This window comes from Apis cerana, linkage group LG2 (assembly GCF_029169275.1).
Source record: "Apis cerana isolate GH-2021 linkage group LG2, AcerK_1.0, whole genome shotgun sequence".
Lineage (NCBI taxonomy): Eukaryota > Metazoa > Arthropoda > Insecta > Hymenoptera > Apidae > Apis > Apis cerana.
This window is the reverse complement of record NC_083853.1, coordinates 10,343,558-10,357,455: the sequence shown is the minus strand read 5'-3', so window position 1 is coordinate 10,357,455 and position 13,898 is coordinate 10,343,558. Positions and strand designations below refer to the sequence as shown.

The following is a 13,898-nucleotide window of genomic DNA, read 5'->3' as shown; positions in this document are numbered from 1 at the left end:
AGTTAATATTTTTTTTAATAATTCGTTAATAAAATTATAACGAAAATTACAAAGAAAAGTATTACTTGAAATTACTTCAGAAATCTTTAGTTAACAGATGTTTAACGGATTCTTACATTTTTGTATAATTGAAATAATTGAAATATATGAGCGTTTTATAATGCGGTAATAATGATAAATAATAAATAAGCTCGGCAATAAAATCGGATTTAAAATCTTCAGCAATAAAGAATAGAAAGGAATTTTGAAACATTCTATGAATAAATAGATGATTTATTTATCGAATCTATTTTTCTTATTTATCAAAAATTTCGATTAGAATATAGAATATGATCTGAGAAAAAATGCAAATATGTAAAATTTTTTTAAAGAATACAAATTTTTTATGAGACATGGTATATATAAAATAATTTATGTGTTTATAATTAGTACACATTGAAAAAACAGTTTTTTTTAAATTCTTAATATATATATAACAATAATTAATTAAAAAAGACATATACAAGTTATAATAATTTAATATATTCTACTGTGTAATATTATATTCCTTTCTTTTTTGCTTTAGTTCTAATATTTGAAAAAAAATTTTATAACATAAAAAAATAATAAATAAGAATAAATAGAATATATTTTTTTTAATTATTTATAACATTAAAAAAAGAATAATAATTAAAAAAGTTATGTTAATTGTGAAATTGAAAATTTTAAAATGATTCAAGAATGCAGGATGATGTTTGTGAATTAATGTGCACAAGCACATAAGTATACATACATTTATTTTGTTCTCTTTATTACATATAATATATATTTAACCCTACCATTAAAGAGAATCTATGTTGAATAGAGTGAAAAATAGCGCGATTTGAACGATATTGAACTTAAACGCCAAGAGATATTGTACTCAGAAACTCGACGTTCAAATCCATTGTAACATAATTCACTGAAAGATTACTGGTTCAAAAAACTGGCAAAACTATTTTTAACGATCTTATATAAAAACATAAAATAATACAAGCATGTAAATCCTATGAAAGTAGATTTCTGCCAGTGATAAATTTTAACACACACGATTCTCGAGTACAATTAACTAGACATATTATTTTTTTATCAAGTATTACTGACAATAATAATCTTGAATATTCTCAGATTATTCAATATAGAAATTTTTAGTATATAACTGTACAGTCTCGATTGGATTAAAGAAATTTTGAGATCCTAGTGTCAGTATTAAAATATATTTATTCTAATTAAATTTTAACTAAATATGAATCACCATCCAATGCTGGTATTATTATTTTATTATCTAATCTCGCTTGTTAATTGTACGTATTTCTTTTTTTTTAAGAAATTAATTGTAATTGTAAAAGAAAATAACGGTTCATAATGTATATACGTAAATTATTATCATAGGCATAATTACTGTTCAACCCCTCTCAGTAACTATGCCTGTACGTCTAAACGAAAATAAAATATATAATAAATGTAATATATGCCCACCCGAACATTCTAATCGGCACCTATATCATCGTTATACGAAATGTGTCGTGCATTGCCGATTATTCACTTCCCATTATATCCTAAATCTAGCTGCACAGATGTTCGTCGAAGATTCGAAACATTCGAGCTAGACGTGGAAAAATAATCTATTGTTTGTATAATGTTGTATGTTAATATTTCGCACATTCGTACGTATTTACATACATATATGTATACAAGATAAAAACAATATAGCGCAAATAGAAATTAAAATGTTAAGAAGCGATATCTATTTATGCAATTGTATTCAAGACTATTTTATATATTTTATATTAATGTAAAAATTCATACTTTAAATCTTGAATTGTAAAAAATGAAATTAATCATGATATATTGTTTCGTTTCATTGCCATTATTTTTTATTTAATAAAAATTAATTTATAGTTAATTTATAGTTAAAAATTGGACAGATATATTTTTAATAAATATAGAAAAAATAAATGTCAAATTGTATAGAGATCTAAATGGACTTGTCTTCTTCTTAATTTTCTTAAGATTATCTCAAATTATATGTTTCAATAATCGAACATATAAATTTCTCATTAATTTTACATTTGTGCTATATCGTTTATCTTTGATATACACGAGATACGTTCCACTCATTGTTTTATACAGATTAAAGCGACCGATAATCCTGCTGTTTCGAAATTGATCGATGTGAAACAAATAGATTAATTTTTCCATTCTCTTTTTATCTTTCTTCTTCTTCTTTTTTTTTAATCGATTTTTTATCAATGGAATTATATCATACATATCATGTAAATTTATCTAGTTGAACACAACGAAGTATGAAATTGAGTATTGAGCAATAGATCTTTTTTTTTCTTCTTGATTAGGATTAATGATTTTATGAAGTGTTTCGAAGCCACGACGTTTTTTATACAGCAGTTCTCTCGAAACAGCATAATTGTCGATTAATATGTAAGTTCTTCAACATATATTAAACGAAAATATTAACGAGTATTTTCGTCTACGCGAATTTATGCTTACGCAGACCACGCGCAATAAAGCACGTGATAGTAACATCGAGATGCGTAGAAATATTGCACTTTCCGTGAAAAATATTCATCAGAAATGCATTGTATGTCTTCGCTATACTATTGTCGAAAAATCGTTAACTTCTCGACGTTTTTTTTTACTCGTCGTTTAATTAGAATGAGTTTTCTTTCTTTTTGAACAAAAGAGAAATAAAGGATATCGTCTTTCTATATGCATGGAATATAGATACATCTGTGCTAACTACTAAGAATAACTTTATGTCGATTCTTTTGTATATAAATACCATGTTTTCTTATTTTTTTTTTTTTTTTTAATTCATCAATCAATATGGCGAGTGGATGTAAAATGTTTTCGCAAAATCACTTTTTCGGATCATTTAAAAAATTTACTTGTCTTTGTCCTGTTTACAACAGATCGATGCACACGATTAATCAAAAATATGCATCAAACATACAATCGTTCGCATAAAGCGTAAAATTATTATAAAACTCGCATGTCCCTCTTTTGTTCTCTCTCCGTTATTCTCATAATTACAAAGTGTAAAAAAAAAACAGCAATCAATCTTTTCTGCATTCTTCAATCAATTAATTTATATTAATTAATATAGATTTGTTAGTATCGATTAATTAATATAATTTAATTAACATTTTAATTACAATTAGGTAAAGTAATTGATGCTAAAAGTTGAATATCGAATGATGATTGAAAATAATTAGAAAAAGATGCACTAATTACACAAAAATGAACCCGCTTATTTTTTTTTTTTTTTTGCCAATTATTAAACTTCTATATTTAAATGGAAGTTAGAACGTTCATTTTACGATGCCATAAAAACATAAACAAGCATGAATATGAACGTTCATTGACGAAAGGAATGATTTCTTAGTTATCAAATCGCACATTATTAATTCCATTATTTATGTCGATTTTACTACGACTATATGAGATACAATACATATTCGTTTTCGAAATAACAATCCCTATAAAAAAGTGCGATTCGACTTTAAGAAGTAGAGTATTTTATCAGTGACACGTGTTTTAATCGTATATGACGATTATTTTACGATTGTACGTATATAAATTTATATCGAAGTATAAAATTACAATCTGTAAATGTTGATCAATGTCTTCTTATCTTTTTTACGTACTTCGCGATTAGGCACGCTAACATTTTTTAAATATAGTTTAAATATATGACGTTTGTTCGAATGAATTAATTATAAAATTCGACGAATTTTCAAAAGATATGCACGAGAAGAAGAAAAGTTTCAACTTTCTTTATTGTTTTTTTTTTATTTTAATAAACATGGTCTTTAAAATTGAAACTGTTTATGCGAATCTTAAAATTATTCTTCTCGTATACATTGTTTTTGATTACCAAATAAAATTTTGGTTCCTTATCAGAAAGTATGTGAATTTTAACAGTTCTAAAACAGTTCTAAAATTGCTCGTAGTCTCGTATGTAATAAAACTACGAAATTTCATCGAAAAATACAAATGTATATTATTTAGTATGATTGCAGGTTCAGTGCAATATTAGTTTATTTAACGTAAATACGCTAAACTCCTGCGAGACTTCACCGTAAATTTAAGGTGTTTTATAAATGTGATGACTTCATCACAGCATTGTTTCTTGCAATTTCTTTAACACATACAATTCGTTTTCTAGCTACTTAATCTTTACATACATTGCAATCACATCATATATAGATTTTGAAATCTAATCACATAGATAGAATAGATTTATAATTGAATCGTATTTGATGTTTTGTATTTTTCTTTTGTTATATGATAAAACATTAACAGGACAAATTCATTATCGATTGTATATTTGCGGAGAAACCATCGACTAATTTGAGCATAATTCATGCGCTAGAAAAAAAATATTATAATTATTTGCATTTATATATTTTCTTAATTATAAATCTTTTTTTTTTTTATAAGATTCCTTTTAAGCTTTTCATTTAATCGTAATCGATACTATCCGAAATTTTAGGATGTAAATTATGTTCTTTTATTTTTTGAATGACTATAATCATTACTTGATATTTTGTTATAAAAATACACAATTTACATCAGGAAATCTTAGATAATATTAATTCACTTGGCCTGTTAACTACAAATTAACTTAAGGAAAAGTTAACTTAATATATATTTACTTTTGTTACTGCCAAACGATAATGAATAATTAACAGAAAAATAGCACGCGAAATATAATATAGATATAAATAATGGAATTTATTTATAATATTATTATAACAAACATAGAATGCATTATATACTTTTTATCGTGTTATTCTAGTTTTTTTGTTTCTTAAATTTATATTATCTGAAACAATAATAAATAAATAATTAAAATTTTTTGTACCAAATTTAGAAAATATTTTAAATTTATAATTCATAAATTTCTTATAAATTTCAGGTATATAATAGATAGATTATGACACTTTAATAATAAAATAAAATTTAATATAGTTTTTTTAGTAATTTTAGTATAGTTACAGTTAGTTTAAAGATGCATATATCTACAGTGTAAGTACAGATTGACGTTATAAAAATTTCTACAGTAAAATAACGAGTATTTCATATAAGATATTTTTTTCCTATATTTATTTATACTTTTTTTTCAATATATTTGAATATTATAGATAATGTTTTAATACATTTGGATTGAACAGAATATCATACCATGTATACATACATTTCAAAATATTTCATTTGCAGAATATATATAATAATTGTGAATTGGTATTTTAATACGATCTAATGCAATTTCTTATTAGAACTTATAAAACAAATGAACTAATAACTTTTACTAATTGTTCATATTTTGACATATAGTATAATTATCAACAGAATAATTTAATATAATATGATATAATAAAACATTTTTTTTTATTATTCTTTTCTTTTCATAATAATAGATGTAAAATTTATTAAAAAAAAAAGATTATAATTGATGATATAAAATTAATATAAAGTTATTAGTTCTAAAGTTTAATCAGTTCTTTAACAACATAATTTTTCAACACAATTTAAATATGCTATTTTATAAGATATTATTTAAATTTTTAGTATAACATATTAAAGGTTTAAAACATTATATTAATGCTTAAGCTATAAGCAAATAACAGTTTGTATTAATGATCTAAAAATAAAGTGTGCGCTTAAATTATTAAGATTCATAACATAGTCCCAAGCCATTTAATCATATGTATGAATCATGCTTATAATCTTTTATAATTTATCAGTTTTTCCAATCTATATTTTAAAAACTTTTTTCACATTTCTATCATTCTCAAACAATTAAAGAATATTTCTACTTAAGCAAATATATCTGCTCTATTCATTTTATTTATAATTTTTTTTTATACTAATTTTGTAAAAATTAAAAAATTAAATTTTATATTAAACTATAATGATATATTATTCAAATAATTATTTTGTTGCGATATAAAAATATTGTTCAAATTCTTTATTTTCCAAAATATTGACACTTTCAAAATCAAGTTGTAATTTTTATTATCTGTGTAAATCTATAAACTTATTTTTCTTTTTTTTTTTTTACAAAATATCTTTGTCTCATTACTTCAAAAAAATAATAAAATTTCACAATAATTTATATTTAAATTATGTGCTTCTTTCTCTTTATATTGATTATGTTTCTTTTTTGCGATTGGCAGTAACAAAAGTAATGAGAATAAAATGTAGCACCGATATTTTATACAGAAAAAGATGATAACAAAGTTTTTGTTACACTTGCATCGCATTGCAAAATTTCGAAAAAAAATTCAATAAAGACAATTATAAATTTAAAATTAAAAGAAAATTAAAAGAAAATTAAAAGAAAATTAAAAGAAAACATTTCCAATTACAATATTTACAATAAATATTTAAATGTAATAAGAAGTTTCCCATACTTCTGTTCTATTTATATTAGAAGATTTGTACGCAAATATATCTTTGTAATAATAAAAGACTTTCAAATACGAATAATTTAAAATAAATTCAAACAAAGCATTTGTTAAAATCAAAGCTTCCGTATAAATCAAACGATTATTTCATTTCTGTTTTATTACAATTTGTAATTACATATATTAAATTTATCTAATAAAAAATAAAAAATGAAGGTGGTTAATATTTAAATGAAATCATATGTATACCATGAAAAGTGATGCAAGTGTTGATCCAACTATCATCGGTATATTATGAGTTTCGAACCATTTATAAACATGGAAAAACTTGTTTAATTTCAAAGTAACCACCTTGCCATTTATTAATAGTACTCATATTATTTTTACAGAAGAATGTCGCATATTCACGAAGGAATAGGAGAATAACGGTGAGTCAGAAAACGCAGTATAGAAAGACCTTGTATTCATATATAGAACACTTAAAATACTTTTTTTAACTCTTATGTTATACCTCAATGTAGTTATGGACATCTTCTCCATCACTTTATATCGTGCATTCATTTACTCGCATGTCACGTTGTTTATTCGAAGAATATACTGTTTCATTGTCGTTGTTAGGCGTGTGTATCAGCGGAAATTAAATAATGAATAGCGCTGTTTGAATATTTGGGCTGTAAGAGGTCAAAAAGAACCGGCTCACAAAAAGTTAGCTACTTGGTCTCTTTAGTTTCACCTTCTTCTGTGGGGAGCTTGCTTGTAAACGTATATTTACACCGCGTCTCTTCACTTGAGGATTATTCTCCATAAAATTAGTTGGATCTGATGACGATACTGATGCTAATGATGATATAATAAAAAATTATATTTTAAAATTTTTAAAAATCATTATTTAAAAATTATTTATTTTTTTTTTATAAAAAAATTAAAAATACACAACCAACCTTGTTGCAACCACCTAACTTGCGTTGCTGGTCCGTATCCTTTAACATTTCGTGCTGCTATTCTAAATATTATGGCTGGTGTTCGAGTTGTATCAACATAAGCAGCACTAAGGGAACTATTAGATACCGAACACGAATTATTTGTACCACAATAAAATTTTGTGAATGTTAAATTCGAATTCGATGATGTTGTCTTTGGTTCTCCATTATTATTAGATGCAGTATTTGCCATTGCTATATAGGCAGAATATTCCAAAATGGGTCCATCATTTCTGTTAGGTGGTGGTTCCCATGAAATATGAGCACCATCTGCCGTTTTACTAATTTTTATAGCGCTAGGTGCTCCAGGAAATCCCGGAACATATGTTCTGAATGCTGATACCTTAAAATAAATAAAAAAAATGTTATATGAAATTAAATGTATATTAATACTCATATTGGCAATTATTCTATTCACCTCACTCCAATCACTTTGTCCACAACTATTCACAGCAGCAATTCTAAGTTTATAAATAGTTCCCTGTTCTAAAGGAACTTTAGTTCTACCTTCAAAAACATCCATAGTTAATGGTTGTGTTATATCTAAAGGATCATCACCTGGTAAATAATAATGTTGTACAGTAAATCTCGATTCTTGTGTTACTCCTACATCATACCATTCTTCTTCTTTTTTTTCTTTTTCAGTCTGTACAAGAATTGAAATATTCTTATATTACAAATAAATATTAAATATATATATCATTTTAATATAAAATATAATATTTTACCTGTTCAGGCTTCATTTTCATTGGTTGTTCTGCTGAACCTAATGCAGCTGTAGCCAATGTAGTTAATGCTGTGGAATCATCTCCATTTTCCGTTCTTGTGCCATTCATTTGTTCTTGTTTCAGACTTTCTTTTTTAATAGATTCTTCTTTTATTTCCATTTTTACTGTGGTTATTGGTTTTTGAATATCCATTTCTTTTTCAAGAAATGTAATACCACTAATAGATGATGTTGGGATTTCTGATATTTTATCTTGTTTCATTGATTCATCAGCTTGTTCTAACTTTATTTGCATGATAGATGTTGTAATTGGAATATTAGTAGGAGTTGAACAAGAATCTGTAACCATTGGTTCATCATTATCTTCTAATGTTTCCATTGGGGTTCCTTCAGGAAGATCCATTGGTGGTTCCACAGCTTCATCTTTAATTTTTTCTATGACTTGATTATCTTCTTGAGAAAATTGTGATAAACTATCTTCAGGTGACAAATGTTCAGAAACTACTGGTTTTTCAGATTCAGAAGTATATGTATCCACTGCCATTAATTTTATATCATTATTTTCAATCTGTTCATTTTCTTCAGTTTCTGGAAGTTCCATAGCATCTGGCATAGATGCTTCCTCTGATGAAGCTTCTATTGGATCTTGCATATTAGAAATTTCAGCTTTTATTTGTGCCTCTTCAGTTGATACATTATTCATTTCTTGCATGTCACTTTCATTTGCTGGTTCTGAATCATTAACAACTTCAATAGGTATTTCATTTTCATCTGGTTGAGTATCAATAGGAGGTTCTGGATCTATTGGAATATCTTCTGGAACACTTGTAGAAACAGGAAGTTCAGATGCTCCTTCTGATAAAGTATCTGGATCTTTTATGGATTCTTCCATATGAACAGCTTCTGTTGCAGTATCTGTATGTTGTTCCATATTTGCAGAATCTGCAACTTGTGATTCTTCTTGATTTTCTAACGCGGGATCTTCGGCTAAATCAATTTTATCGTTGTCTTCATCATCATCAGACAAAAGAAGATCTGCTGGACCATCAACTTGAGGAATTAAAAAGTTACCATCTCTATCAATTTGCATAGATTCACCAGCACCCATTTGAGAAACTAAAGCAGCTGCTGTAGTAGTTTCATCACCATTACAATTATCTTCTATTTTACCATCTCCAGCTCCACCATCATCTGCAGATACCATAAAAGATAAATCACCAGAAGGTTCTTGAACTGGATCTATTAAACCTGCCTCTGCAGCTAATGCAGCCAATGCAGCATCAGTAGTAGCAGGACCATCAGATGTAGATGCTAATGAAGCTGATGGTTGTTTTTGTGATGGAACAAATAACATTTTACTTGTATCTATCGTCTCAGATGCACTTGATGTTGTTACTATTGTGCTACTTGTAGGCATGAGAGTAACTGTTTTTGCACCTATTCCTCCAGACATTTGTAATGTTACAGGTTTACCAGATACTGTTACAGTCTCTGGTGTTTTTTGTATTTGTGGCATAGTAACAATCTGACTTTTTCCAGGATTAAAAATAGCTTGTGGACTTCCTTTAGTTGCAATAGTCACTGTTTTTGGAACACCTCCTTGGCCTGGAACTGTGATAGTAATAGGTTTTCCAGTAGTTCCTCCTCCCATTGCTCCAGATGAGACAACAATCATCTTTACTCCTTGTTGGTTTGTTACATGATTAGTAGCTGATAATGGTAAAACATTTACAGGTGTCGTAATATTACCCGTTTGTCCACCTCCAGCTTGAGAAGTAGTAACAGCTTGTATAGTTCTTAAATTAGATCCTGTTGTAACTACTATAATTTGATTACGACCAACTAATCCACCATTACCACCAGGTTTAGTAATCATTATTGTTTGTTTACCACTAATATTTTGTCCTTTACTCATTGCAACGATATTAGATGTTTTCATAGTTGTGAGAATTTTAGATCCCTGTACAGTATTAGGATTTACTAATCTCAATATTTTCGCTCCCTGATTAAGTGGTTTTGCACCTGTTGCTTGAACAGTTTTTCCTGGTATGAGACTTACTTTAGGCACAGTTGCTACCATTGCCTGTGCTGTTTTAAGAAGATGTACAATCTGTGGTTGACCAGATATATTTTGACCTGGTTTCTGTAGGATAATTTGTTTACTTTGTTGTGGTGAAGCTGTTCTCAATACTGTTGCTCCGGGTGCAGCAAAACGTATTTGTTGACCAGGTTGAACATTCTTCATTCTAATTGTATTAGCCGTAGTTTGTGGAAGGATTGGTACATTATTCATACTTATTTTTGGAGTAGCAGCAGCAGCTGCTGCTAAAGCGGCAATTCCTGACATAGCAGCTGGTGTTTGGCCTGCCACTGTAGTATTAGAAGTTGGAGTTTGTTCAGTAGCAGTGGTTGTTGTTGGCGTTGTTGTAACTAAAGGAGAACGAATTCTAATAAGATTTCCGGCAACTCTTGGTGTCATTGGACTCGATGGTTTTGTTACGCTTTGTGATGGTACTGGTTTCTGAATGGGACTTTGTACAGTTGATTGAACTCGAACTGGAGTCTGTGGAGGTACGGACGGTCTAACCGAAGTTGGAGTTTGTGGAAGCTCAGGAACAGAAGTGATAGGCGAAGATGTAGCAGAATCAGTTGCAAGAGTGACCATTGTTGATGTCGTGGTAGGTGTTGCAGTGCTTGCTGGAGTACTAACTGTAGGAAACGTTCCAGTTGTTGTTGAAGGTTTACATTTCTGTATTTGTAATATATAGTACTGTGCAGATGGTACAGGTGTCCATTGAATTTCCAAAGCTTGTAAACTGGCCCTAACTAAGTTCAACTTGGATGGAGCAGATGGTTTACCAACTTCGAGATACCATAAATCTTTACAACAAACCTAAGAATGAAAAATAAATCATACTGTATAAGAAATAAAAACATTTTCAAGTTAAAAATAAATTATAAAAACTAACCCTAACCTGATTGTTCCAAGCTTTACGATATCCATCTCGACCAGACCATACATAAAGTTTATTATGCATTCCAATTGCGCAGTGTCCAGCACGAGCGCGAGGAACATTTTCTTCTAAAGTATCAACAGTTAACTGTTCCCATGTCCAAGTTTCTAAAATTATATTGTTAATTTTATTTTTGATATAATTTAATGCAATTTAAAATAATGTAATATAAAATATATAATTTCAATTTACCTATATTTAAACAAGCCAATGTATTTGTGCATTTCCATTCTTTTTCATGTGTTGCAACCTTAACATCATCAACAACAAGTGGCACCCATCCTCCAAAAACATACATTCGATGACCAATTAAAGTAGCAGTATGAAGAGATCGAGGTAATGGAATAGGTCCATGAACCACTGGTTTATGCCATGTCATTGAATCAACATCAAGATACCATAAATCACCCAAACGACATCCACTCATACCACCATAAATTACTAAACAGGTTTTTCCTGTTTTACTATCAGTATAAGATACTCCAGTATGAGACTCTCTTGGTGGTGGTGCATGACCATGTGTTTGAGGTACATCCCAAACTGTTCCTCCATTAGGAAGTAGTTCCAGGGTATATAGGTCATTTAAATATCTTGGTATATTATTTTTATGATCCTCACTGTCATTAGCTAATCCTCCAAAAAGAAAGACTCTATTACCAATAAGAGTAAAACTATGTCCCAATCTTGGACATGGTGGTGGATCATTTTCTGGAGGTCTAGGTCTCAATTTTTTCCATTCCCATCTAACTGCTTGAAGTTCATAAAGCTCATCTGAGTACTTTCCATACTCAACCATACCACCAAAGACTAAAATACGACTTCCATCAACAACAAAACCATATGCAGCACAGCCAGGTGGAATATCACCTTTTGTCGATGGTACAAACCATTGATTAGTTGCTGTAAAGAATAAAGTAAATAAATTAAAAGTAATACATTGTAATTCTTTTCTCAAATATAATTGAAAAAAGCTTTTTTATAATAAATAATATAATGAATAAAGAAACTTTTAAACTTTTATTATTATTAATATAAAATTATATTATTAAATAATTATTATTAGTATAGAAAAGATAAAAGAATAAAAAAGAATATAAAAAGAAATAAAAAATGTAAAAATTCACATCATTTTTATTAATTAACAAAAATCTTAATTCATTTTATAAAATAATTTTAAAAGATAATGAGTAAAATATTAAATTTTTATTTATTGTTTACATTAATAAATTAAATTATAACGATCTAATATTTATATTTATAATTTTATTATATTTGAATTAGAATACATTATATTTATTATTTTTTTGTAATAAATATATGTTTAGTTTAAGTAATATTATTAATATAACATTTCAAATAAGACTAGAAAATATTTCTTAAGTACGCATGCGTATAATTGTTGGCAACTTAGTTAAAAGAAATTCTATACACATTCATGACATGTAAAGATGTGAAAACCTAAAATGAAAGAGTGGGAGAAGAAATAGGAACGGAAAGAAAAAAGAGAAGGAAGGTTGAAGCGTGAACGTGGAATGACGGGAAATGCGGCGCGTTGCAAATCGTGGTGGGGTATATAAGATAGCAATGGCCGCTCCCGTGCGTATAAACATGAAAAATGACAGATCGCATTAATTCTATACATGAAATTAATCAAATGTTTAATAAACAAGATTTAAAAAGACATATATAATAAAGGTACATTTAACATATATGAAATATATGATAATAAATCATCAGACATAATCAAAATTCATAGTTTTCACGATGATCCGGCCGGTGATCGTTTTGTCAATGTATGCCGCCATCTTGGATCGCGGGAATCATCAAGAACGGCGCGAAAGACGCACAGCAAGAAAGCAACTTACTCGTGTTATAGACATGAAGCTCATCAACAATGCCCTCATTTCCACCGCCGAAAACGACCATAAGGTCCTTAAGAGCAACTGCCCTGTGTCCATGTCTGGGTCTTGGCTGAGGTCCGGACGGATTTGTGATTCGCTTCCACTTTAACATGGGTGCCGCCATGATGACCATCGATCACATCATTTTTTCATACCGCGCAGCTATGCACCCACCGTGTTACCCCTAGAGTAGTACAACGCCCGATGATTTCGAAGATAGTGTGCCCTTTTCTTGAAACTTCTATGTCTTCAATGTTTACAATACGACAACTTAAATAACTTCGAAGGTTCACACACCCAACGAAAATTTACTACTTCTTGATATTCTTAGCACTGTCAATATCGTATGTCTTGATTATAACCTACCTTTCACTATTGTTCTTTATTAATTAACTTAACTTAAATAATTCATATAAATATAAAGTTAGGTGAAATTTTTTCGATAAGAATCATGAAAATTCAGCACGATTTAGAAGACGTCTGTAACGTAACACGTATACACAGAACGCACACCGTGTATTTACGTTCACGATGTTTACGGCACTGGTTTTATACCTTCTAGTGTGCTCACTCAGTATTTATCAATGATCAAACTTAGTATACATTTTTTTATATTCTATAATTATTATTGTAAATAAATAATAATTTTAGTATTATATTTCAATTTAAATCTTTATTTTTTTATAATTTTTAAGAATTTTGTAAAAAAAAAGAAATAATAAACAATTTTATTTAAAATTTAAAAATTCTATAAATGGATAAAAAAATATGTAATAAAAAATTTCCCTATAAATATATAATTTCCTAGATAGTCACAATATATAAAA

The 13,898-nt window shown here is 28.1% G+C and overlaps 1 protein-coding gene and 1 long non-coding RNA gene across 5 annotated transcripts; one reads left to right on the top strand and one right to left on the bottom strand.

The window, feature by feature from the left end:
* Window positions 1-759: 759 nt before the first annotated feature.
* Window positions 760-13,630, bottom strand: LOC107996780 (host cell factor 2). Of its 4 annotated transcripts, none has more exons than XM_062071107.1 (8): window positions 13,438-13,630; window positions 13,036-13,318; window positions 11,363-12,070; window positions 11,126-11,277; window positions 8,158-11,049; window positions 7,848-8,075; window positions 7,391-7,772; window positions 760-7,286 (listed from the first exon to the last, which is right to left on the bottom strand). In XM_062071107.1, the coding sequence occupies exons 2-8, from the start codon at window positions 13,202-13,204 to the stop codon at window positions 7,156-7,158; spliced, it is 4,662 nt and encodes a 1,553-aa protein (XP_061927091.1). In that variant the 5' UTR covers window positions 13,205-13,318; window positions 13,438-13,630; the 3' UTR covers window positions 760-7,155. The 4 variants fall into 4 exon arrangements, with proteins under 4 accessions (XP_061927091.1, XP_028521940.2, XP_061927092.1 ...); XM_028666139.2 differs by having other exon boundaries at window positions 11,132-11,277; XM_062071108.1 differs by having other exon boundaries at window positions 13,036-13,255.
* Window positions 12,357-13,817, top strand: LOC133665676 (uncharacterized). The gene is made up of 2 exons (XR_009828829.1): window positions 12,357-12,865; window positions 12,927-13,817. It is a non-coding gene; the product is annotated as an uncharacterized LOC133665676 (long non-coding RNA).
* The last annotated feature ends 81 nt before the right edge of the window (window positions 13,818-13,898 follow it).